At 38.7% G+C, this 27,126-nt stretch overlaps 1 protein-coding gene across 1 annotated transcript; it reads right to left on the bottom strand.

Moving 5' to 3' along the window:
* On the bottom strand, positions 1-24,796 carry LOC120534431 (zinc finger protein 345-like). The gene is made up of 3 exons (XM_039762003.1): positions 24,646-24,796; positions 6,928-8,159; positions 1-2,925 (listed from the first exon to the last, which is right to left on the bottom strand). Exons 2-3 carry the CDS (start codon positions 7,298-7,300, stop codon positions 1,376-1,378), a joined length of 1,923 nt encoding a protein of 640 aa, XP_039617937.1. The 5' UTR covers positions 7,301-8,159; positions 24,646-24,796; the 3' UTR covers positions 1-1,375.
* Positions 24,797-27,126: the final 2,330 nt, after the last annotated feature.

The following is a 27,126-nucleotide window of genomic DNA, read 5'->3' as shown; positions in this document are numbered from 1 at the left end:
ACACACAGTTTTATGTATCTGGATTTTTTTGTGCATATGCACATTTCCATGTTTGTCCGTATGCCATGTTTTAAGGTGATTATCTGTATATCAAATTAAAGTTGGGATAATGACATTTTGATTCGTTTGCTGATAGAATGCTTAAAATCCTTAGTTGCATTGCCAAAATTAGAAGAAACAATGCTTTTAACAGAAGACATTATACTGCCTAAACACGATAAAGAAAAAACATTTTGAATAAATAAAACAAGGAAAAGGAGTCAACATTGTGATTCCAAGACTCTCCCTGGATAATACTAACTGTGCCAGTCAAAAGCCTCTGTATCTAATAAAAAAGTACAGTAGGTAAGTAGGGCTTTTGAACGGTCACTGTTGAAAATACACAAGAGATTAAAGCACACTGTCAGCAGAGTGAGTGAATTTGGATGTACCAGTTTGCAAATAACAAACTAGCACTTTTCCCAGTAACTTCACATACTGTATATAATCATTAATCGCAGGGGCCAGTAAATAGAACATTCAATGGAATTCTTACCCTGCTTTTCATGCTTACTATCAAAGGAGTGAACCTCACTTTTCAGTCATATTTACCACTGTAAATCATATTCCATTTACTTTACGTTTTTACTTGTGAATTCTTGTGTGAATCTGAAGATTACTTTTATCAGTGAATCATTTGCTGCAGTCAGAACAGCAATATGACCTCTCTTTACTGGGAATTCTCTTATGTCTCTATAAGCTGCTACTGGTAGAGAATCGTTTACCACACTCAGAACAGCAATATGGCTTCTCTCCAGTGTGTAACCTTGAATGGAACTGAACAGTACCACTCCCAGAGAATATTTTACCACAGTCAGAACAGCAATAAAACTTCTCTCCATTGTGTATTCTTAAATGGAGTTGAAGCTTGGCATTTGTGCTAAATCCTTTTCCACATTCAAAACAGCAGTATGGCATTTCTCTTGTGTGAATTATTGTATGAATTTGAAGATTGCTTGTATCAAAAAACTGTTTGCCACTGTCTGAACACCAATACGGCCTTTCTCCAATATGAAATCTTATGTCTTTCAAATCTGCTACTCCTAGAGAATCATTTTCCACAGTCAGAACAGCAATATGGCCTCTGTCCAGTATGTGTTTTTAAATGGATCTGAAGCTTGCCATTTGTGCTAAATCCTTTGTTGCACTCTGAACAGCTATATGGCATTTCTCCTTTGTGAATTCTTGCATTAGTATGAAAATTTCTTTTGTCTGAAACTTGTTTATCACATTTAAAGGTGCGATATAGTATCTCTCCAGTGTGAATTCTTGCATAACTCTTAAGATTGCTTATATCAGAAAATTATTTGCCACATTCCAAACAATTATAAGGCCTCTATCCATTGTGAATTCTTTTATGTCTCTGAAAACTGCTATTACTAGAGAACCGCTTACCACACTCAGAACAGCAATATGGTTTCTCTCCAGTGTGCATTCTTGAATGAACCTGAAGAGAACTGCTTCTTGTGAATTGTTTGCCACAGTCAGAACAGCAATATGGTTTGTCTCCTGTGTGCATTCTTGTGTGGGTTTGAAGATGTGTACTGGTGTTAAATTGTTTCCCACATTCATAACAGCAATATGGCCTCTCTCCACTGTGAATTCTCTTATGTCTCTGTAAGCTGCTACTGGTAGAGAATTGTTTATCACACTCAGAACAGCAATATGGCTTCTCTCCAGTGTGTACCCTTGAATGGACGTGAACAGTACTACTCCTTGAAAATATTTTGCCACAGTCAGAACAGCAATAAAGCTTCTCTTCATTGTGTATTCTTAAATGGGCATGTAGTTTGCCATTTGTGCTAAATCCTTTGCCACATTCAAAACAGCAGTATGGCATTTCGTTTGTGTGAATTACTGTATGAATTTGAAGATTGCTTGTATCAAAGAACTGTTTGCCACCGTCTGTACACTGATACGGCCTTTTTGCAATATGAAGTCTTTTATGTCTTTCAAATCTGCTTCTCCTAGAGAATCGTTTTCCACAGTCAGAACAGCAATATGGTGTCTGTACAGTGTGTGTTTTTAAATGGACCTGAAGCTTGCCATTTGTGCTAAATCCTTTGTCACTCTCTGAACAGCTATATGGCATTTCACCTTTGTGAATACATGTATTAGTATGAAAATTGCTTTCGTCTGAAACTTGTTTGCCACATTCAGAAGTGTTATATGGTATCTCTCCAGTGTGAATTCTTGCATGGCTCTTAAGATTGCTTATATCAGAAAATTCTTTGCCACATTCCAAACAATGATAAGGCCTCTCTCCATTGTGAATTCTTTTATGTCTCTGGAAACTGCTATTAGTAGAGAATCGCTTACCACACTCAGAACAGCAATATGGTTTCTCTCCAGTGTGCATTCTTGAATGAACCTGAAGAGAATTACTCCTTGAGAATTGTTTGCCACAGTCAGAACAGCAATATGGCTTTTCTCCTGTGTGAATTCTTGTGTGAGTCTTAAGATGAGTACTGGTGTTAAATTGTTTACCACATTCATTACAGCAATATGGCTTATCTCCAGTGTGTATTCGTTTGTGTGTTTCAAGACTGCTTTTGCTACAGAATTGTTTTCCACATTCAGAACAGTATGGCTTCTGTTTTGTGTGACCCCCGTGAAGTTTGGATCTCGATTTTTCTTTAAATGTTCTTGTCTGCTTTTGGCAAACATCCAGAGCTGCAAATTTAGAATCATGCACCTGTTGTTGAGTGTTGATTATGCTTTCCCTTGTTAATTTCATAATACGCAGAGAACTATGTGTCACTGAGGCTGGTGTCAAAATCTCTGATTCTGTTGTCAGTTTTTTCACATTTTCATTTTGCTGTGGTCTACAGTGAAGAGAGTCCTCAAAAAACGAAGGTTGAGAGACGGTCCATCTTTCTTGCAAATCTGCAGAAATAAGGAAAATAAAATAAGGATTATCACAATAATATACTATATAAGCGCCATCATAGGTAGAGGAAGATCCATCGAAACTGGAACTGGAATAGTTGACAAAAACAAAACATATGACAACATTTACTTAGATATTCAAATATTCTTTGATAAAGTCTCACACCCAAAACTATTTCTAAAACTAGATACTGTAGGGATTAAAGGATCTCAACTTGGTTAACTAACAGGAGACAAAGAGATAATTCAGTTTACTGTAATATAGTGCACACTGCTATGTGTTGGCAACAGAAACATCAATTATAAGTAAAAAATGGGAGACACTGTCCTACAGGAAGCAACCCCAGAAGAGAACTTAGGAGATTTTGTTGACAAAATATTTTCATCGGCTAAGCAATGTGCAGACATAAGTAAAAAAGGAAAAAAAAGACAGGTTATATCATAAAGTCTGTTCAATATAACTGTCCATCGTTGCTAACCAGAGGATGCATAGCCCAGCCAATCAGAGGCTAGTTTACCAACACACCACAGCCTCCCTTAGCTTATTTGTAATCTATTACAGCCAATCTGAGCATTGGGCATTAATCTGTGGCAGTTCCAAACTGTAAAAATGATCAATGGAGTTGTTTCCCCAAGTGCAAGTTCCTGTTGGAGGAATGAAAAATATGTGAGCAACATTTACATTTACTTATTTGGCTGACACATTTACCCAAGGTGACGTATAACATTTATGATACAATTGGTTACATTTCTTTTTGGTTTTCCAATTGGAGCACAGACTGGTCAAGTGACTTGCTCATGGTCGCACAGTGTCAGTAGTGTGAATTGAAGCCACAACCTCAGGGTTTGAAGTCCAAAGTCTTAACCACTACACCACAATGCCTACCAACTTCTTTTATTCTTGCAGCAGTGTTATGATTATTTGAGTATAACTGACTTATCGGCAAAAAAATTAATGTAATCATATTTGCTTAATCGACTAAACAAGCCCCAACAAAGGACAGCCCCTATAAATATCTTATTTTTTTAAAAGAATATTATTTTTTTTAAAAATGCATGATTATTTGGTTTTGTTTTTTTTTTTTTTAAGTTCACTTGCAATTCTAAATATACCTTATACATACATTTCCCCCTCTCATAACCAAAAAAAAAAATGCTTAGATGAATAAACATTCAAATACAGCAAGCATTAAATAAAATGTTTGTCAGATTAGTCAATAAAATATTTGATAAGATTAAATTGTTTACAACAGCGGCTATCCTGTAATCTTGTAATTTCTAAGACAAAATGGTTGGGAGATATTTTTCAACAGCGGGAGCACTAAAGATAATATACAGTACTTGGTGACGAGAAACAAGGAGATTCTTCTTTGCTTAAATTGTGCTTCTCTGTGGAGTGCTTTCACAAGGGGTCTTGATTCAGATATTATTACTTACTGTTGGAAATGCCCACTTCCATCACTGTCAATGGTAATGTAAATAGATTTGTCACCACTGACTTTTCTAACATTGCTTTTGAAGAGCTAACAGATCACTTCAGCAGTCACACTGCGTTTCCCTGTTGATCGAGTGTGATCTTTCTCCAAATAGGCAAAGGTGTCTAGTATATAATGCATATTTATTAATTACATCAACAAAAAATATGTGATTCCAGACTTAGTGAAGGTCAAACAAACCAAACATGTGAAAGGGCATCACTATATCAATAACTGCTCATCCAAGAGTATGTCTGTTCTTACTTATAACACATGATGCAGTTCGGCACAACGTGTGCCAAGTGTCAAGACATACCAGCAAACATAACAGTTTTACGTGGAAAAAGGAGAACACGCAAGATGGCACATCGTGGTTGGAGTGATCTGCAAGAGAATGCAGCTCACATGCAATGTTTTCACATAAATGGCAGACCTGACGATGTACGAGTATGCAAATACAAACATAAACTGGCAGTTGTTTTTGATTGTGTATGCATCTTCCATTAAACAAATGTACTTGATATAATACGTGTGATTGTTTGAGTGTGTGTGTATGCGATTCAAAACATATGGTGGTTGTGCTCAAATCATCCTAAAATGTGCCTCATTTACATCCAAGTAACATATTGCATCAGTACTTCCATATTCAGAAAGAAAGACCAGTATTTATGGCTGCATTTGCATTCATTGTCAGTCTGCAACATATGAAAACTCTGCAAGTGAGCCGCCATCTGTTTTCTGCAGCCATTCTTCCAGTGTCCTAATGGTCAGCTCCGTTAACGTTTCCTTAATTAGTCATGTTTAAATGGTAATTGGTTACTGGAAAAACCTAACTGCATTAGTATCACTGAAACCTGTTATTCTGTTCCTTAAGTTGAGTTCTGGGTTTCAAAATAACAAAATGAAACAGCTTTCTCAAGAAACATGTCAGTCTACCCTTTTGTTTTTGGAGTAAAGGTTACTTCATGTGACAGATCGCAAAGAAACCAAACATTTCATACAAAAGTGTCTATTACTGTCATGATAGAAAAAAGGCAAACTGGATTTAAACAGGAAAAAGAAGGGGAAGGCCCAGATGCACAAAAGAGTATAAGGACAGCAGCATGTAGGCTTGAGAAACAAACACCTTTACATAGAGGGAGGCAAAGCCATGGCAGCACATTCTTCTAAAGAACACCTTAGGTGTATTAAGTAGTATGAACTCTTTAAATTACACTGACATCTTTCGGACTCTCTCAGTTACATTTAAGAAAAGCTTGTTTTAAGGACGTTGGTTTGAATTGTTCAGGTTGTATTTTTTTCTCCTCATTTTGACTTCTACTATTTACTGACTGGTTTCTCTGCAAATAAACATAACGAATGATTAAAGTGAAATATTTCCTCACTGAAACTTGCCTTGTTTATTGAGATCATCTGCCCTTGTGTGCTTGTTGGAGTGATTATTTATTAAGCTCTTTCAAACGTAGCAAACAGAACAGCACACAGAGAAACTCCTGACGTTTGTTGGAGTACACCATGAATGTTCATTAAGATACTTCTTCATCTCTTAGCACTGAGGATCCTGTTCAGGGGCAACAATGAAAAAGCCGAAGAATGCAGGTGTCCCTCTGGCCCATGCTGAAGTATTGAAGCCAAGGTGGCCAGCTTAGGCCATATTGATAATGTTTTAGATGTGTGTGGCCCTTTTAAAGATAGTTTATCTGGAAAGCCCCAGAAGGAGAGCAGTTAAGGTAGTCTAAAGTGTAGACTTTTCAGGGGAAGTTACCATAGGCAGTGGCCCATGACCTCTGTTGAGGGGTTATTATTGCTCTGTACTTGATCTGTAACAAGGCAGGGGCAGCAAAAGGCTCTTACCAGCGTCATGTCAGAGACGTGAGCACTGCCCATGTATATCAAAGCTAATAATAAAGACATTTCCAGCATTGACTTATCCACCAATACAAGAAGTCAGTTTGCTAATTGTGCATTTATATGGAGAATATAGTCTTTACTCCTGAGATTGATCTCTCATTACTTAACACAACTGTTGGTAGTTGCAGAAATCATTTACAGTATCTAGTAGTATTTGCTGTTAAAGAAAGGAGTTAATCAAGGCTTGGTCGAATAACCATCCTTCAAATTTAAGTTCCTTTTGGAGCTCTGGGACATTTCTTTTAGTTGTGCAAGTTGCTGAATAGTAATATTGGGTTGAGTAGGATTACAATATACCTCCAGCAATAACCTCCTTAGGGTAATGTTAATCCTGGGAATCAGATAACACTCATGCTTGTACTTTTACTTGGTGTAAACCTGGTAAACTGTGGGACTGTGGTCATTGCACAGTATTTCAGGGAATTCAAAAATAATACATTACAGTTTTTAAAAATGAGTTGCTCAGTTTAAAACATATCTATGGCATCTAGTTAAAACAAGTTTGGTGTGAATCAAAATAAGCTCATATTTCTAAATTATGAGAAAGACTCCCCTGTAAGGAGATCACACTCAGCTTCAAATTGATTTTTTTACAATCATTTTTATCTCTTACCTTTTCCAGAATTTGTTGAACATGATGCATTCTCTGTCTCCTTTATGTCAGAATCCAAAGGTTCGGTTTTCACTTGGACATAATCATTCTGGAAGGAGTGAGATCTACTTTTTGTGAAGTCTGTTCCAGTTAGCTCTTCTTCTGGACACACAGGTTGAGAGACAGCCTCTGATTTGAAGTCTTCTGTCTTGATATGGATTACAAATGTATTTAGCTGCAAGTCACTTGCATCTGATGTTGGCTCAGATTCTCTTTTAGCGCTTATTAGTCCCAATTTATAATCTTCCTCAATGCTATACATATTCATCTGATGTTGCATGCATTCCCATTCACAGTCTTCTTCCTTAATGTGCACATTCATGTTGTTTTCCATGTCATACAAAGAAAAGAGACTCTTGTGCAGTCACAGATTCTCCCTTTCCTTGTATTGTACAAGGGGTGCTTGTACCTAAATGTTGCAGTTTTCTTTATAGGAGGCCTTCCCTCAGCATCCCACTCCAACTCCCCTACCAAGAAAGAAAATTACTTTAAGTACATTAAGTAAGCAGCCAACACTTCCAGTTAGTGCTGTGGCAGGATGAGGATTCTGGCTTTCAAAGTTTTTTGCTGTTGCCCCTCAGAGAACTACAAGATCTTCTTCAAGTTACAACACTTAGAGAAGCAAGCAATATTTCAGGTTACCAATGGATGAACTTCAGGTTGAAAGGTCTCTGCCAGTCTACCTTATATAAATTAAACCCACCAATCACACTGAAACATAAGCCATGTCCTTCACTCCAATTGGCCAATGCAGTTGGTTACTAGCCTTCTGTTGAATTGCTTATTGTTACAGTTTTTGAGAGGTGCTCCCAGTTTTCTGGTTCTTTCCGTGTGCCACTAAAGTTAAACTTAAAAAGTGGACAAAGCAGCACCCAACCAAAAAACCAACTCTGAAGCAACACAGCACAGCAAACTGTGTTTTACAGTTATTTTCATATATTTCCTTTTACAGAACGTAATGAACATAATGCTTTCTCAGTCTCCTTTATGTCAGAATCCAGTGGTTTGGTTCTCACTTGGACACAATGATTCTGGAAGGATCCACTCTGAAATAGCAACACTGATCTGAATAGTACATCACACATTACTTGTCTCTTCTGAGTCAGTTTATTCCATCTCTAGAAGATCTTAGATAGATGGACAATTGCCTTCATTTTATAGACTTTACCAGAAATGGAAGCTTCTCTTTTTCTCTGTAAACAGAAGAGTGTAAAATGAATTGAAGATTGCATCAAAAAGAACTAAACACATTTAATCACATTATCACATTTTTTAACCGTTCCTCATAGTTCACAGACTGCACACAATAGTCCACATTTAGTTTTAGAGGGATGACTTTTAGATGAGTAACAATATGAGGCATTCTAGTAAAAATTACTGTTTTTTTTATCTTATAGAGGGGTTGTAAAGCCTTTTCTTATCTTTTAACTGATCCATCTACAAAGATCTGTCAGAATGAACATTGCACTTACCTTGTGTTATCAACCAATCCTGCACTGTTTATCATTCACCAATAAATGTTACGGATTGCTCTTTAATTCAACTTATTTTTGAATAGCTCTCTTAACCGAGAATAGGTTCAGAGCAATGCAACAATTTTACTGATAAAGTTTACATTTTACAATTTACAGATTGGATTCACAAAAATAAAAACATTGGGTTAAACACATAGTAAAAATGAAAAAAAGAAATTTCAAGATGTTTGACATATTGATCTTAACAACATATGCATTGATATTAGTATTGAAATGCGACACTTCGACTGACGAGAGGAAACTAAAAACTCCAGTCAGCTGAATGCCTACTGAAAATAAACATGTGGCAGTTTATTCAGCTATAATGCAGACTTATAAACAATGTCCAACACAGTCACAGCTCTGGAGACTTCCGCCAACTCAACCAAGGGCATTCTATGCTACTGGGAAGTCAAAGAAGATTGATTCCTTTCATTCTTGTATTCCAAGGCTACTAAGTATTTTTTGTGTCTTTCCCACGGGCAAGGAAATAGCTTGACAGTATAGCAAAGGCGCCAAGGACTATTTAATTCCACCCGGGAGGGTAAATGTTAACACTATAGAAGATTATTGTCTATATGCACCGTGTTTTTATTGCTCTTTAATTAATATTGTTTTTATCAGTATGCTGCTGTTGCAGTATGTGAATTCCCACTTTAATAAAGCATTAATAAAGTATCTATCTATCATGATATAGAGAAGGGAAAAGTAATTGAAAAGAGACATTAACAGTTCAAAACTGTCAATTTTATATTTCTTTACAATTAACTAACAAAAAGGAGTGCTATAAGAACAGATATAATAATATCTGGGCAGAACATATCTTCTTATATAATACCCTACCATGGCTGTCCGTTTGTCTGTCCAGGATTTTAAATCACCTGTAGCTCATAAACTGTTTAACCTATTGACCTGAAATTTGGTACACATATACTACGAGACATCTACTGTCCACTTTCGTGGTGGTGATTGACCTCTAAGGTTATTCCTCTTTTTATTTTATTGTAGAATCAACTCTCTGTAGCGGCCAGCAGGGCAGCCATGCGGTGCATGTGTATGGGCGTCATTCTCATTTCTCCAATCTTCGCCATCACTTCCCCTATATCTTCATATTTTAAATTATTCTTGAGGCAGACTGAACACTTATGTGTGAACTTAAGTGAAAAATTAAGGAAAAGTAATTGCAACATAAATGTTGACTTATGTTTTAATGCAAAAAAAAGCTGACAAATAAAGAGAAAAAGCGGGCCGCTAAAGTGGAGAAAAGAAGAACTGCTCAGGAAGCAGCAAGCGCATCAACCTCTGAAAAAACGAATGCTAAACGTACAGAGAAAGAAGAAAACTATGAATGCTCAAGTCAAGTGTATTCAGTGTACAGTATCGTGCAGTGCACCATTACTGGTTATTAATAATAAGAGTCTGCTGAAGTAGTAGGTTTTCAGCCAAGCTGAATGGGAGCCTTCTATAAAATACATACATATATATATACATATAATGTCACAAAGTTGAGACATACTCAAAGAAAAGGTTTGGGGCAGACACCCGTATAATCTCGAAACCTGGCTGCAAAGTCATTCTTGTCATAGAAATATAGCACTGAAGTGCATACAACGAGTCCAAGATCAGACTGAGGGAAAAGGGAAAAAGGGCAGGCTTTTAAAGGGGAAGACAGGAAGCGAGGTCATGAGGATCGGGCATGTGTTCGTCACTCATTGGATGAGGCCCGGACGTGACATCAGGGGGGCCGGAGCCGGTAAGGTCTGTTTCCATTGGTTCGGTCCCGGAAGAGATGTCAAAAGAGCCAGGTGGAGTCTCTCAGGGATGGTCTACAGGGAAGTGAGAAAAAGAGTCTGCCACACCCCGGCATGCCTCAGAACTGCCTTCACTCAAGCCCTTTAGCTGCCTCCCATGCGCACGTGTGTGACAATATATATATATATATATATAAAAATCCTGACACAAGACTACAGTAATCCCTTCTTGATCGCAGGGGTTGTGTTCCAGAACTCCCCGCGAAGGGTGAAAATCCGCAAAGTAAAAACCATATGTTCATATGGTTATTTTTACATATTTTAAGCTCTTATAAACTCTCCCACACTATTATAAACATTTCCCGCACAGTTATACAGCATAAACCCTTTGTATTCTCTTAGATATTAGGCAAGATTCGTTGAAATTATGTATGTAAACACACGGTTTATATACAGTAAAAACTAAATATTATTTTAATGATATCGAGCGTCTCCGATATCACATACATTACAGCCATTACGACAAACAGGCCACCAGCAATGAATACGCACAATGGAAGAAAAATTGTATACAGTAAAATGTGTGTACAGTGACACTAAACGTATGTACATGTAATAAGTACTGTACATAGAAAATTAATTATGGTTACTCACCAACAATGACACGATGACTTGTCCGATAACGATGAATTTTGTTTCATTGCACAACAAAGGAAAGCGTTACAGCTCTTTTAAAGGAGCCTCTTCAGGCGATTGTGTAGCACCGCCGTTGTTGTTCTTCCGGCAGTCTTACTAATTTCAAAGCCAAACGGAATGAAATCGTATAATGCAATGAATAACTCTTAATGCAACATGAAACATAATTTACTTTCAATTTATTATGTTTTACTATTTTTAATATGGCTAATTACTCGTTGTAACGTTAAATAGTTCTTTTATGCATATGTAGCAATTCCCATGAAAATAATCTGTTTAAATTGTACATCCACATACCTATATGCGAGAAGCAGAACTGCAAAGTGTCTAGTGTGTAGCGCCAGCCCGGGGGTTGGCAAGTGAAGCAAGCAGGGGGCAAACACCCTAGTGTGTGTGTGTGTGTGTGTGTGTATGTGTGTGTGTGTGTGTGTGTGTGTGTGTGTGTGTATATTATATATACAGTGCATCTGGAAAGTATTCACAGCGCATCACTTTTTCACATTTTGTTATGTTACAGCCTTACTCCAAAATGGATTAAATTCATTTTTTTTTACTTAGAATTCTACACACAACAAACACCCCATAATGACAATGTGAAAAAAAGTTTACTTGAGGTTTTTGCAAATTTATTAAAAATAAAAAAACTGAGAAATCACATGTACATAAGTATTCACAGCCTTTGCTCAATACTTTCTCGATGCACCTTTGGCAGCAATTACAGCCTCAAGTCTTTATGAATATGATGCCACAAGTTTGGCACACCTATCCTTGGCCAGTTTCGCCCATTCCTCTTTGCAGCACCTCTCAAGCTCCATCATGATGGATGGGAAGCGTCGGTGCACAGCCATTTTAAGATCTCTCCAGAGATGTTCAATCGGATTCAAGTCTGGGCTCTGGCTGGGCCACTCAAGGACGTTCACAGAGTTGTCCTGAAGCCACTCCTTTGATATATTGGCTGTGTGCTTAGGGTCGTTGTCCTGCTGAAAGATGAACCGTCGCCCCAGTTTGAGGTCAAGAGCGCTCTGGAGCAGGTTTTCATTCAGCATGTCTCTGTACATTGCTGCAGTCATCTTTCCCTTTATCCAAGGGAGTCTCCAAGTTCCTGAAAGCTGAAAAATATCCCCACAGCATGATGCTGCCACCACCATGCTTCACTGTAGGGATGGTATTGGCCTGGTGATGAGCGGTGCCTGGTTTCCTCCAATCGTGACACCTGGCATTCACACCAGAGTGTCCAATCTTTGTCTCATCAGACCAGAGAATTTTGTTTCTCATGGTCTGAGAGTCCTTCAGGTGCCTTTTGGCAAACTCCAGGCGGGCTGCCATGTGCCTTTTACTAAGGAGTGGCTTACATCTGGGCAGTTTACCATACAGGCCTGATTGGTGGATTGCTGCACAGATGGTTGTCCTTCTGGAAGGTTCTCCTCTCTCCACAGAGGACCTCTGGAGCTTTGACACAGTGACCATAGGGTTCTTGATCACCTCCCTGACTAAGGCCCTTCTTCCCCGATTGCTCAGTTTAGATGGCCAGCCAGCTCCAGAAAGAGTCCTGGTGGTTTCGAACTTCTTCCACTTACGGATGATGGAGGCCACTGTGCTCATTGGGACCTTCAAAGCAGCAGAAATTTTTCTGCAACCTTCCCCAGATTTGCGCCTCGAGACAATCCTGTCTCGGAAGTCTACAGACAATTCCTTCGACTTCATGCTTGGTTTGTGCTCTGACATGAACTGTCAACTGTGGGACCTTATATAGACAGGTGTGTGTCTTTTTAAATCATGTCCAATCAACTGAATTTACCACAGGTGGACTCCAATTAAGCTGCAGAAACATCTCAAGGATGATCAGGGGAAACGGGATGCACCTGAGCTCAATTTGGAGCTTCATGGCAAAGGCTGTGAATACTTATGTACATGTGATTTCTCAATTTTTTTATTTTTAATAAATCTGCAAAAACCTTAAGTAAACTTTTTTCATGTTGTGATTATGGGGTGTTGTGTGTAGAATTCTAAGGATAAAAATGAATGTAATCCATTTTGGAATAAGGCTGTAACATAACAAAATGTGGAAAAAGTGATGCGCTGCGAATACTTTCCAGATGCACTGTGTGTGTGTTATATATATATATATATATATGTGTGTGTGTGTGTACAGAGTGGAGCTAACAAAATTTATGCTTTAATGACTTGGGGTTACAGGTGTGCGATACTGGCAAAAAATTTAATCTTGATATTTTCTGGTACATTGACGATAATGATAATTAGACAAAATTTTGCATCTTTTAAAAACGTGTTTGTAAAAGCCTTATTGATCTAGCTTGGTCTTAATAGGAAATTAATTGTAGCTTACTAATGAGATTAATGGAAACAATAGTTAAGAAAAAAGGTTGTCTTTATTTAAAAATAAAGTAAAATAAAATAAAAACATTAAACAGTGCAAGTATGAGTAAACCATTTCAAAGTGGCCTATAGGATTTGCACAAAAAGACCAACAAAACTATTAAAATGAGAGCATTTTAAACAGACATTTACAGTACCTTTAATGTAAGCAAGATATGAATCCAAAAGGAATAAAATGTAACTATAATTGAACTACTAGATAAGACTGGAGAAGCATAAATTTCTCTGCTCTAAGGTGAACTGTGCCGTTTACAAGCAAGAACAAAAATATAACATACTGTACTATAGTGTAAAAATTCAAAGTTCTGTCAAATACTGAACAGGAAACAAACTATACAATTTGTAAACAACTTCTGTCATATACTGCACAAAGACACAAAAAATACCAAGTCTATAACATTTTCAAAGAAATCAATAATTTTGAGTTTGTCCAATATTGCACAAATATCAGAAAAAAATAAATCAACTGTAAAATTCAACTGAAAGAAATACCAGTCTGTCAACAGCATTGGATTCAGTGCAGCACATTGACATGTTAGAACATTGGTTCGTTAGCCTCACTGTCTGTTGTCAAGCAAACTATTAGGCCTTCTTACAGTGACCATGGTGCAATGATGTCACCTGTGTGGTCTTCTGGGAAGTAGGATGCTTGCAAACAGTAGCTTTGCAGTTGCCAGGTTTCATTGATGAATTGCATTATTACAGAGGGGTTGGGCTCAGATGTTCAGCATGACCATATATCCATTGTTGTGGCAAAGTGTGAAACCTTCTGAGGTTTATGTGCCAGAGTTTTGTAAACCATACAATTTAGGGAGAGCTGTTCAACTGAAGTAACTTGGCCAGGCAGTGCGTATCTTGAGTCCAAAGCATTGAAAGTTTGTTTGAAACCATCCCTCTCAGCTTCTTGAGTTAGCACAATATCTTTAGCAATATATTTTTTTGTTGTATAGCACTTTTTGCAGAATGATTCCAGTAAACTTTGCATTGTATGTTTTAGGCGCTTGCTTTACATGTGTGGTAGTCTACATGAGACAGTGAAAGCATGGACTCTCAAGGTGTGTTTTTGATTGGTTTTTGCAAAATGTGATGGACAGCCAGAGCTCTCACTCATCCAGGACACCTATGTTATGGAAGGACTGAGAGATTGAGCTTGCATGGGGCAGTTTCTCTCTTGGGGCAAAAACAGGGTAGTCCCCCTGGCTTGTTATGGTGCCACAGGGTTGAAGCATGGAAGCATAATCCTGCAGGGGCATATGGGCACAATGGAAATGACTGAGCCTTCCACTGCAGGACTGCGGCAAAACCTGGAAGCAAGCCTGTTAAGAGATCACTGGACACCTGGAGCACTTCTGGGTGCTCTATAAAAAGGAGCCAGAGTTGGGAGGTTGAGGACAAAGCTCAATAGAGTCCAGCTGCATTCAGGACAGTTTTAGGCCTCGGACAGATTCAGCAACCTGAGACATTCTGAGGCCCGTAAGATGACGCCCATGATTAGCTGCATCTCTTTTGACTCCACCCACTTTCCACACCCCAACCCCATGTTAGTGGTACACTTTTCTGCTAAATGGTGATAAACTGAATGTGTGTGCAAAAAAAATATAATAAATAAAAAAGCTTCACGAATATTAACTGTCATGCTAATGTAATAAGCGTCTCTTAGTACTTGCTGCGAGGTCGCGAGCCATCCACAACGGGCACACAAAGCCGCTCGGCTAACAGAGAAGGTCTTAGCTGGGCGACTCAAACTACTACTTTATATCTCTTTGTGCTTCTGAGGGCGAGGGCGACATTCCTCTGGAGCATAAACTCCGAAACGATTAATGCATCGTTAACACAAATATTTACATTTTGTACACCAGTAATAATAAAGTACTAATGATATAACACAGAGAGGACCACAAAGAGAGTACTCTAAAGAGCTCCTAAGCGTTTGGCCGTAGTATTACATATTTTGACTGTTTACACAAATTATATGATTTATTCAATTCGGAGTCTATAAGAATATGTAGTGTCTTCTCCTTTAGCATTTTCCATTAAATATGGGGTCGACCAGTGTAAAGCCTTAGCCACAGTGCCACTACTCCATTGACTGCAGCGTTTAACTAACGTATTAAAAAGTGCAGTCTCATGAATGAGACATGGAAAACGCAGATATAAAATGTTTACTATAAAATACAAAATGTTAAGATTATTTGTTCAATCTGTTTCTAATATATGACACCAAAACAACTGCTTTGAATGCAGAACTGAGAAAACTTGATGGTTTAATAAACTTCTGATTCCACATTTGAGTGCAGGAACTAAAGGGAATTGAAATCGTCATGAGCAGCGTGTAATATTGGTGTCAGTTCACCAGTGAAACAGGAGAATGGCTCCAGAAGGGGGAGTTCATTTATGGACCTCATAGTGTCTGAAGTGCTCGCATCTGTCCGAGGCCTAAAACTGTCCTGTCTGCTGCTGAACAATTCTCACAAAACTTGCTGGAGGAGGAGTGGAGGCAGACAAGAGACAGAGAGAGAGAGAGAGAGAGAGAGAGAGAGAGAGAGAGAGAGAGAGAGAGAGAGAGAGAAAGAAAGAAAGAAAGAAAGAAAGAAAGAAAGAAAGAAAGAAAGAAAGAAAGAAACTGCTGTGTGCTGCATTTATCAGTGCTTATCGTACTGTGTTGCCATGGTGGGACACAAAGGAAAAGTGTTTTCCACAGCTGAATAAAAGCCTTATGTTGTGCTGCACTTGTGTTTGTGCCTGTTGTGTCAGGTAATGAGGAGCTGGTGTTTTCCTAGTTAGTCACAAAAGTAAGTAACATATTTGATAATTTCAGCTTGCACTTCATTAAAACAATAAGATATTACTGTAGATGATACATATTGCAACTCTACTTGGGGTCATTAGAAATTCAAACAGATTTTGTCCTGATAGAAGAAATCATGGCAAAGGATTCATTATGATGAAAGTGGAGGGCCAGGAGCTTACGCCAGAGACATTACAGCGAGCCCTAGTCCAATGGATCTGAAACACAGCCCTAACAGTTGCGATTTTTGTTTTTCTAGGTTACTATCTAGTAAGTGGAGATGAGACCCCCTTATCTCAGAAAGCAGGGAGCTAAGTTCAAAAAATGATAACTTAATTTCTCAGTATCCTTCAGATTTGGAAACTGTCTTGATTTTAAATTAGTTTTTGTATTGTACTGCAGTGTGTATTTGAAAACACACATTTTTATCAAAGATAAAGCTCGAGTTGCATGTCAACTCTGTAGAACTATTGTTTACATGACTGTAGTCAAAAAGTGACAGGACATTACTGTGGTTTGCTCCATTACAATTAATACTATTATCTTGGTTTTTTTTTTAATGTCATGAGATACTGGGAAAAAAAAAACTAGCAACAGCACATTCATTTAGTTAATGACAACACTGATAAATAACAAAAGAAAAAAAACAGAGTATCCGTTCTTTATAGGGCATATCTAATTTTCCTTAATTTTTATGAAAAATGGACATTATGATGCCATTGTACTATGGCTGTAGGATTAAGACTTTCAGCTGAGCAACACCAGACAGTGATATTCTTGTATAGTGTAGGTTTTTACTTTAAAACGTTCATTATACCATAAAGTTAATCTTATGTTAACCCCACAGGTTTCAGTAGGAAACATCCTAGACAAGTTAGCCAGAGAAGCAAGTTTTTGAAATTCATAAAGGATCAGAGGTGAGACCAGTACTAGGAGAACAATGAGGCTGTCCAGGCACATCTGGAATGTTGCTCTAACTCGCAGAATCTTGATACTTCAGAATGGTGGAGCACAATACATTGATAAAAGTAGGGATTTTCCAGAGAAGAAAACACAGTTACAGTTGAATTCAGAAGTTTACATACACTTAGGGTCAATTCTTTAACACTCATTTTATAACCCCTCCGCAGATTTTATATTAGCAAACTAAAAACTTTGCATATTGTTTAAGATGTCTACTTTGCGTAGGGCAAAAGTAATTTTTTCCAGTAACGTTCACAGACCTCTGAGTGTTTTACTTTTTTTGATTATATCACAATTCCAGTGGGTCACAAGTTTACATACACTTGTGCCTTTAAAACAGCTTGGAAACATTACAGAAAATGGAGTCATGAGTGAATGACTATTAGCTTCTGATAGCAAATTACCCTAATTAATTAATGTGTGGATGTACACACGTGGACAAAATTGTTGGTATCCTTCAGTTAATGAAAGAAAAACTCAAAATGGTCACAGAAATAACTTTAATCTGACAAAAGTAATAATAAATAAAAATTCTATGAAATTTAACCAATGAAAGTTAGACATTGATTTTCAACCATGCTTCAACAGAATTATTTCAAAAAATAAACTCATGAAACAGGCCTGGACAAAATGATGGTACCCCTAACTTAATATTTTGTTGCACAACCTTTTGAGGCAATCACTGCAATCAAACGATTCCTGTAACTGTCAATGAGACTTCTGCACTTCTCAGCAGGTATTTTGGCCCACTCCTCATGAGCAAACTGCTCCAGTTGTCTCAGGTTTGAAGGGTGCCTTTTCCAGACGGCATGTTTCAGCTCTTTCCAAAGATGCTCAATAGGATTGAGGTCAGGGCTCATAGAAGGCCACTTTAGAATAGTCCAATGTTTTCCTCTTAGCCATTCTTGGGTGTTTTTAGCTGTGTGTTTTGGGTCATTGGCCTTTTGCAAGACCCATGACCTGCGACTGAGACCAAGCTTTCTGACACTGGCCAGCACATTTCTCTCTAGAATCCCTTGATAGTCTTGAGATTTCATTGTACCCTGCACAAATTCAAGACACCCTGTGCCAGATGCAGCAAAGCAGCCCCAGAACATAACAGAGTTTCCTCCATGTTTCACAGAAGGGACAGTGTTCTTTTCTTGATATGCTTTATTTTTCCGTCTGTGAACATAGAGCTGATGTGCCTTGGCAAAAAGTTCAATTTTTGTCTCATCTGTCCATAGGACATTCTCCCAGAATCTTTGTGGCTTGTCCACATGTAGTTTGGCAAATTCCAGTCTGGCTTTTTATGATTTGTTTTCAACAATGGTGTCCTCCTTGGTCGCCTCCCATGAAGTCCACTTTGGCTCAAACAACGACGGATGGTGCGATCTGACACTGATGTTCCTTGAGCTTGAAGTTCACCTTGGATCTCTTTAGAAGTTTTTCTGGGCTCTTTTGTTACCATTCGTATTATCCGTCTCTTTGATTTGTCATCAATTTTCCTCCTGCGGCCAAGTCCAGGGAGGTTGGCTACAGTCCCATGGATCTTAAATTTCTGAATAATATGTGCAACTGTAGTCACAGGAACATCAAGCTGCTTTGAGATGGTCTTATAGCCTTTACCTTTGACATGCTTGTCTATAATTTTCTTTCTAATCTCCTGAGACAACTCTTTCCTTCGCTTCCTCTGGTCCATGTTGAGTGTGGTACACACCATGTCACCAAACAACACAGTGACTACCTGGAGCCCTATATATAGGTCCACTGACTGATTACAAGATTGTAGACACCTGTGATGCTAATTAGTGGACACACCTTGGATTAACATGTCCCTTTGGTCACATTATTTTCAGTCTTTTCTAGGGGTACCATCATTTTTGTCCAGGCCTGTTTCATGAGTTTATTTTTTTAAATAATTCTGTTGAAGCATGGTTGAACATCAATGTCTGACTTTCATTGGTTAAATTTCATAGAATTTTTATTTATTATTACTTTTGTCAGATTAAAGTTATTTCTGTGACCAATTTGAGTTTTTCTTTCATTGACTGAAGGGTACCAACAATTTTGTCCACGTGTGTATGTTAAGGCCTACCATCAGACTCACTGCCTCTCAGCTTGACATAATGGGAAAATCAACAGAAATCAGTCAAGACCTCAAAAAAAATTGCAGACATCCACAAATCTCATTCATCTTTGGGATCAATTTCCAAATGCCTGAAGGTTCCACGTTCATCTGTACAAACAATAATACGCAAGCATAAACACCATGGGACCACACAGCTATCATACCACTCAGGAAAGATATGTATTCTGTCTCCTAGAAAAAAACGTACTTTGGAATGAAAAGTCCAAATCAGTCTCAGAACAGCAGCACAGCACCTTGTGGAGATGCTGGAGGAAACGGGTAGACAAGTCCACAGTAAAAAACAGTCCTATCTCGACATAACCCGAAAGGCTGCTCAGCAAGGAAGAAGCCACTGAACCAAAGCCACCATAAAAGACAAATTGCAGTTTACAATGGTACATGGGGACAAAGATCTCACTTTCTGGAGAAACGTCCTCTGAACTGATAAACCCAAGATTAAACTGTTTGGCCATAATGACCATTGTCATGTTTGGAAAAAAAAGAGGAGGCCTACAAGCTAAAGAACACCATCTCAACCATCAGTCATGGGGGTGGGAGCATCATGTTGTAGGGGTGCTATGCTGCAGGAGGGAATGATGCACTCCACAAAATAGGTGACATCATGAGGAAGGAAAATGGTGGAGATGTACTGCAGTAACATCTCAAAGAGCTCATCAAGGAAGTTGAAGCTCAGTCACAAATGGGCCTTCCAAATAGACAATAACTCCAAGCAGACCTCCAAAGTTCTGGTAAAATGACTTAAGGTCAACAAGTTCAAGATACTGAATTGCTCATCACAAAGCTCTGACCTGAAATTTGTGATCAGAACTGAAAAAGCGTGTACAAGCAAGGAGGTCTATGAACCTGCCCCAGTTACACCACCTCTGTCTGGAGGAATGGGCTAGGGTTCCAGCAACTTATTGTAAGAAGCTTGTGGATGGCGACCCAAAATGTTTGGCTCATGTTAAACAATTTTAAGGCAATGCTACCAAATATCAGAACAGTTGTGATCTACTGGAACAGTGATATGGTCAATAAAAAGTGAAACACTCTGAGGTCTGTGAACATTGTTGGAAAAAATGACTTTTGCCCTTCACAAAAGTAGATGTCAAAAACAAAATGCCACATTTATAGTTTGAAAGTATAAAATCTGTGGAGGGGTTAGAAAGTGAGTTTTAAACAATTCAATGTAAATGTCTGACTTCAAATGTATTTAGATTTGACAGATTTTTTTTTTTCTTTTCTTTCTTCACACAAGCGGAGCAGGACCTTTTATTCGAAGGATATGAAGAATTTCAAGATTTAATATGCACAAGGGGTAACACTGCAAAAGCAGCCCAAACCAGAAAAGACGGCTGGCAAAAAGTGGCCGAAAAATTAAGAGCTAAGTAGTGTGCATTGTACTTATTGAATGCAGCGTTTCATTTCTTGTGTGTCAAATTAATTATTAATTAATATGTTATAATGCCAGATCAAACGTGAGCACAAGGAGAACATGGGAACAGGTTAAAGTGAAGTACAAGAATATGCTTCAAACTGGCAAATATTGATATATAACTATTTAAAGAATTGTTGACATAAAGAATCATATATAATATAAAAAACATTAATCTTAAAGCTAATAAGAAGTCAGACAAGCAAAAGACAGGTGGAGGTCCACGTGGTCCAGACCTAACCCCTGCAGAAGAGTTGGCTCTCCAGCAAAATGCCCATCGCCCTGTTTCTGAGGACATTTTTTTTTTTTTGTTGGGTAAGTTGCAGGGAATGTCATATCCCTAGAACTTGTGTCTGACCAACGAGATATTGACAAAGGTCAAATATTTGATGAAGACACAGTGTCTGATTAAGCATCAGGAGGAGAGGTACATTTTCCAAATAACGTTTGATCAAAGTCCACTCTGATCAGTCCAATATGCCCCAATCACATTTGGAAATCCAAGGTAATGAGAATGTTAGGCTGATTGTGAGATTCTTTATGGAACTGTGGGTGTTTTTCCCTGTGTACCTGCAATGGCATGAAACGCTTCTTTTATTGTCTGCACATGCAGGTGTCCAGGAAACACTATGAAAACCCGAAGGAAATATTTCAGAGACAAACAGACTTTACGAATTGCCTGTCAAACTGCACTTTTAGACAGATTTTCCGCATAGCCTACAGTATATAAAAAAAGTGCTGCTTGCAAAAAAACTCAAAGCATTGCATACTGTCTGTGTGGTTGTGAGAGCCCGACTTCACCTAGTTTGACTTCGAATATAAGGTGCTAATAAATCTTTAAGGTACAATATTCCCCCTCGGCTAAAGCGGTATCTTTCGAAAAGAATTTCCTCCGGGAGCAATAAAGGATCTTGGCGATCGTGCAAAACCCTCTCTATATGAAATTCTTTTCTTATAATTTGTGCACCGATATAAATTGGTCACTCATTAATGAATGGCAAAGTCATGACTGGATGAATTAAATGCACAGAAACTGATAAAGTGTGTGAGCTAATTATTATTTACATCAAACAAACCTGCTCTGAGCAGGTTTGAGGATTTGGATGTGCTGCTATGAGAACACATCCAGCAAGAGTTTTGAAAAACTGACAGATCCAGGATCATGCCAAATCATCAACAATTATATCTGGCTAAACGAGTAATCCACATATGAAAAATGCCCCCCAGGACTCCGCAGTCTATTTATTTACATCTACAGGACAGTGGTCACTCTTTCAGTGATGAAGATGTACACATCCTAGACAGGGAGGAACACTGGTTTGAGCGAGGAGTCAAGCAGGCCATTTACATGAAAAAGGAACAAACATCTCTGAACCGAGGAGTGGGCCTAAGGGTACATCTTTCACCATCTTGCAATGCTGTGATTGCAGCCATTCCCCAACTCTCCGTGAATGGTACTCATGGCCATTGATCAATGGACAATTTCATATCACTATCACATGGCCCATTGTTAGTCAATGGTGCTAGTTTTGGTCATTATGCAAAGGTACTGTTTAGAAGGTTAGAGAAACCTGCAGTCAAACTTGGATGAGTGATGTAATGTATCTCCCTGGAAAAAAACTATGTCCAGATGAACTGAATCAACTTTCTAGAACAAGAGCAGCTAATTAAGTGAACCAGTTCTTCAACAGGTTTGACTCAACCTTGTCAATCCAACCCTCCCCCAAAACTGCTAGTCTCTGAGAGCAAGCTCAGGAGGTTCTGGATTACCAACTGCCATCTGTACCCTGCATGATCTTCCCCTACAATGACATAACACTTGTGGTCTCCAGCCCACTTCCACATATGTATGTCTCTGCTGCTCAAGTAAGGAGAGGGCTGGAAAAACTCGGCATTAATAAGGCTTCAGGGCTGGAAGGAATCAACCGCAGAGTGCTGAAAACTTGTGCCAGCCAGATATGTGGGGTCCTTCTGCACCTGTTCTCCCTTTCCAAGAGTTTCTAGTAGGTTCCCTAGCTGTGAAAATCCTCCAGAGCTAGGGAACCTTCACAACTGTGTGGTTCCAGCACCAAAGAAAGGGCATTCTGGTGATCCTAAGCACTTCAGACCAGTTGTTCTTACTTCACAAATCACGAAGCTGGTCCTAAAAATACTCAGACACAAACAGGTGTGGAAGAACACTGTGATCTACATGATCTACAGAGCCTACTCCCAGAAGGCCAGCACCATTGTCAGGATAATAATCCTTGACTTGTCAAATTCGTTTAACACCATTCTACCTCACAGACTAGGGAAAAAGCCCCCACAATCACCTGGATAATGGACTTCTTTACCAAGCAGCAGTTTGTGAGGTTCAATGACTTCCCACTTACAACCTACAAATATTTTCAGATTGTTCCTCCATCATAGGCTGCAGTAATAATAGTAGAGGAGTCAGAGTACAGGAGGCTCATGGAGAACTTCATTTTGAGGTGCAGGGAAACCACCAACAACCCCAAATCAGCAAAACTAAAGAGCTAGTGGTGGATTTCCAGTGCATTAAAGAGCCTCTGACGTGGACATGGAATAGGTGCACAGCTACAAGCACCTGGGGGTTCATCTAAAGAGTAAACTGGGTTGGTCTGACAAAACATAGGCTTGTTACAAGAAGGCAAACAATACTTTCTACAAAGACTTCTGACTTTTGATGTATGTAGCAAGCTTCTGAAAATGTTCAATAAGTCAGTAGTAGCCAGTATCTTCTTCTATGTTGTGTTGTCCTGGGGAAGGAGCTTAAGCTCAAAAGATACACTATACCTGTACAAACGTATCAGTAAAGCCCGCTCCCTGGACATACTGAAAGCTACCGTGGCAAAACTGCAAGCCCTGATGAAACATCTCCAGAGGCTGTAGGAAGTGCTCTCTGAAAGCAATTCTAGGCACAGGCTCATTCTACTACTACTAATAAGCATTCTTTCTGCTTGCTGCTATCAGACAATTCAGTGCTTTCTCCAAACATCCCAAACTAAATGCAGATACTCCAATTTAATTTTGCAATTTCAGAACAATATATAATAATTGTTTATTTATTGATTGCTTGATTGTATTGTTTCTCCTGCAAGTCTCTATCTTTTGTTTTCTGTGTTTCTGCTGCTGTATGTATCTTGCCTAATTACTTTTGGAACAACGCTCTCAATTTGCTGCTCATGTCAGAAAGTGGCATGGCACATTGCCAGATTGATTTTGCAATTGAGCCAGGACAGCCACAATGTCCAAACAAAAAAAGAGACAGTCAAGTCTAAAACACTAACCATCATTGGAAAAGATGCAAGACACTGACTCACTAGCAAAACTTCTAAATAATTCAATTCTTCTCAAAATGTATGTACCCAGAAACTTTGTAGTTGATAGTACCACTCCACCATCATACACTACAACATCATGAGAACATGTCATAATTATCTGCATTAAAATTCTGATAAACTGTAACATAGAAGAGTTCATAATAACGGAGCAGAACCTGCTGTCGGTTGACAATCGATTCACACATGCCGTGTTCTGAGTGCCACAATTAAAATTCCATAGTAAGGTGACTTCTGACTTAATATATCCATTAAGAATATATGAATATATCCATTAAGACACACTTATTGTCATATCGAAGTGCCCTAATTGTTAGAGAGTGTAAAACAGGAAAGTAAATCCATGTCACGTTCTGCTCAGACAGCCAAATAAAATTAAACAATAGATAAACAACGCCATCTACGGATTGCATACGCAAAATACGGCAACATTTAAAGAGGAACTTTAGACTCGTTAAAAAGACAGACTAGTAAAAACAGCACACGCCTCGGTGCTCTCGCTCTTCTGCACCCTCTGACTACAGATGGGCTCCTACTCCGTGGACATCCAAACGCCATTCTATGTAGAGACAAAAGCGTACAACAGAGATTATGGGCTCGTTAACCTGGTATTCGATTACTACAAAATATATCTCCGGCACCACTTTTGCCCTTTTCGATTGCTTACAGCATACAAGTGCCTACCGTTTGTCTTTTGGGGAATTGCTTCTCCGGAAAGCAGGACACCGTCCGTCAGTCAGTCACTCGATTGCCGATAACACTCCGCATCTCTGATATACAGCCAGTCGCATTGTCTGGTTATGCGGGTCGCTAATCGATATTCATGCACGTCCGATCCGCGCGCGCAGGCGTATTGAAAGCCTAACATGCCGTAAAATGTTCACGCATGCGTAAAACAGATTGGGCAGCACCGTATAGTGTGCGACATAAACGTAGAATTACTAGACGCCGCATGACCGGCATCATCGTGCGTCAACGTCGCCGCCATATTGCGAGTGGCACTGCTGTGGAGTGAAGAAATGGATAAAAGTGCCTCACGCATGTTCAGCTTGGGATTGTACAAACCGCTGTACGCTCCAAACCAGATCCCAGGGGATTACATTTCATAGGTAAGGCTGAACAATTGTTTTGGTTATATTTGAGCCACTTCTTTGTGACACCCACTGCACGCCCAACTTGCCTGGAAATGGGTCTCTCTTTGAACTGCCATTCACAAGATTTCTTCTATTTTTTCCCTACAAAGGTTTTTTTTTTCGGAGTTTTTTTCTGGTTTCTTGGAGGGTCAAGGCTGGGGGGCTGTCAGGAGGCAGGGTCTGTTAAAGCCCATTGTGGTACTTCTTGTGTGATGTTGGGCTATACAAAAAATAAATTGTATTGTATTGCATATCTAGTAAACCAAACACGGGGGTGGGCGAGCGAAGCGAGCAGGGGGCGGAGCCCCCTAGTTTTTAATAAAATTACCACTTGTCTTAAGGAATCAGGTTTCAAAACCTAATGTAGCCAACCAGTTTTATAGAAATAAATGGTCCTTTTTCAGCTAAAGAAAATAATTAACACTGTGTTCCATGGCATTGTGCTGACTGTTCCCCTTAGTGTTAACTGTGACTATCCACTTTTTAAAATTCTTGAATTGTTCTCAATTGTGCAATCAGGTCAGATGCTGAAGAAATCAAGAGTATAAAGTGACCAGTTCAAATCCTCATTTATTCCAACACCTATTAATCTTACAGAAAAGTTTAACTTTACATTCACAGACTTAAATTAAGTGAATGAACTGTTATCACTTGAAACAATCTATATGATTTTTTTTTTACAATAAGTTGCTTGCTGCTATAGTTCATATTTGTAATATGTTTGTTTTTAGTGATGTTTTAAATGTTGTTTCAAGGTGTCTCTGTAAAACCCCCCAAAACCCTAACTTACCTATTAAGACTATAAAACTGAACTGAATTTAACAGCTGTAAAATAAAATATTCTCCAGTAACTGAGCAGAATTTAAACAGCATGAAGTAGTTCAGTTTATGATAAACACCATATGGACAGAGTGCAGTGATATTCTTTCTTACAAGTTTAATCAAAACAACATACCGATGTTGTTTGTGTGCAGACTCCTTATCTCATGTGAATGGTTTTATTCACCCATATTGATACAGAGCCAGCTCATTTTTATAACTTTTTTTAAAAAAGTAAATACAATACACTTTTTCATACATTTTTTATTGAACAAATAAATGGTTTGTTTAAAAATAACAAAAGTGAAATAACTGTGAACAATTTTTGTAAAAAAAAGTATACACACAAATTTTATATATATATATATCTATACTAATAAAAGGCAAAGCCCTCACTCACTCACTGACTCACTCACTGACTCACTCACTGACTCATCACTAATTCTCCAACTTACCGTGTGGGTGGAAGGCTGAAATTTGGCAGGTTCATTCCTTACAGCTTCCTTACAAAAGTTGGGCAGGTTTTATATCGAAATTCTACGCGTAATGGTCATAACTGGAAGCAGTTTTTCTCCATTTACTGTAATGGAGATGAGCTTCAACGCTGTGAGGGCGGAGTTTCGTGTGACATCATCACGCCTCCCACGTAATCACGCAGTACATAGAAAACCAGGAAGACCTCAAAAAAGCGCTCAAGAAAACATGCATTATATAATTGAGAAGGCAGCGAAACAATAAGAAGCGAGCGAGTGACATATACAACCATATTCATGAGTTCTGCTACTTCGGAAACAAAGCACGATGTAAACCTACACTTTAAATTAAGTTCATAGACAGGCTGCCGCTGGCGTTTGTAATTTAGTGCCTGCCCATATAAGCCCGTCCGTCAGCGGCAATCCAATAGCAAACTGCCACGGGTAAATATTCACGGGTGAAGGACTGTGCTTATGGAGAGGAAGATGAGATGGTCAGGGTGGTGTTTGACACAAACTCAGCGAAACTGCGAGAGAAAGTTTTAAGTGCCAGGACTAAGGTAACATTAAATAAAGCTATGGACATAGCACGAGATGGCACCAGCACAGCTGGGAAACTTCGATGCAAGTACACCGAGTGGCTCACGTGAACTGACGCAGTGCACAGATTAAAAGCAACAGTTCCAAAGAGCGCTGAACAAAAACCGAATTACACAATTGAAAAGGCAGCAAAAAATATG

The sequence above is a fragment of the Polypterus senegalus genome, chromosome 8 (assembly GCF_016835505.1).
Source record: "Polypterus senegalus isolate Bchr_013 chromosome 8, ASM1683550v1, whole genome shotgun sequence".
Lineage (NCBI taxonomy): Eukaryota > Metazoa > Chordata > Cladistia > Polypteriformes > Polypteridae > Polypterus > Polypterus senegalus.
Note: the sequence above shows the minus strand (reverse complement) of the source record. Positions and strands in the feature narration are given on the sequence as shown.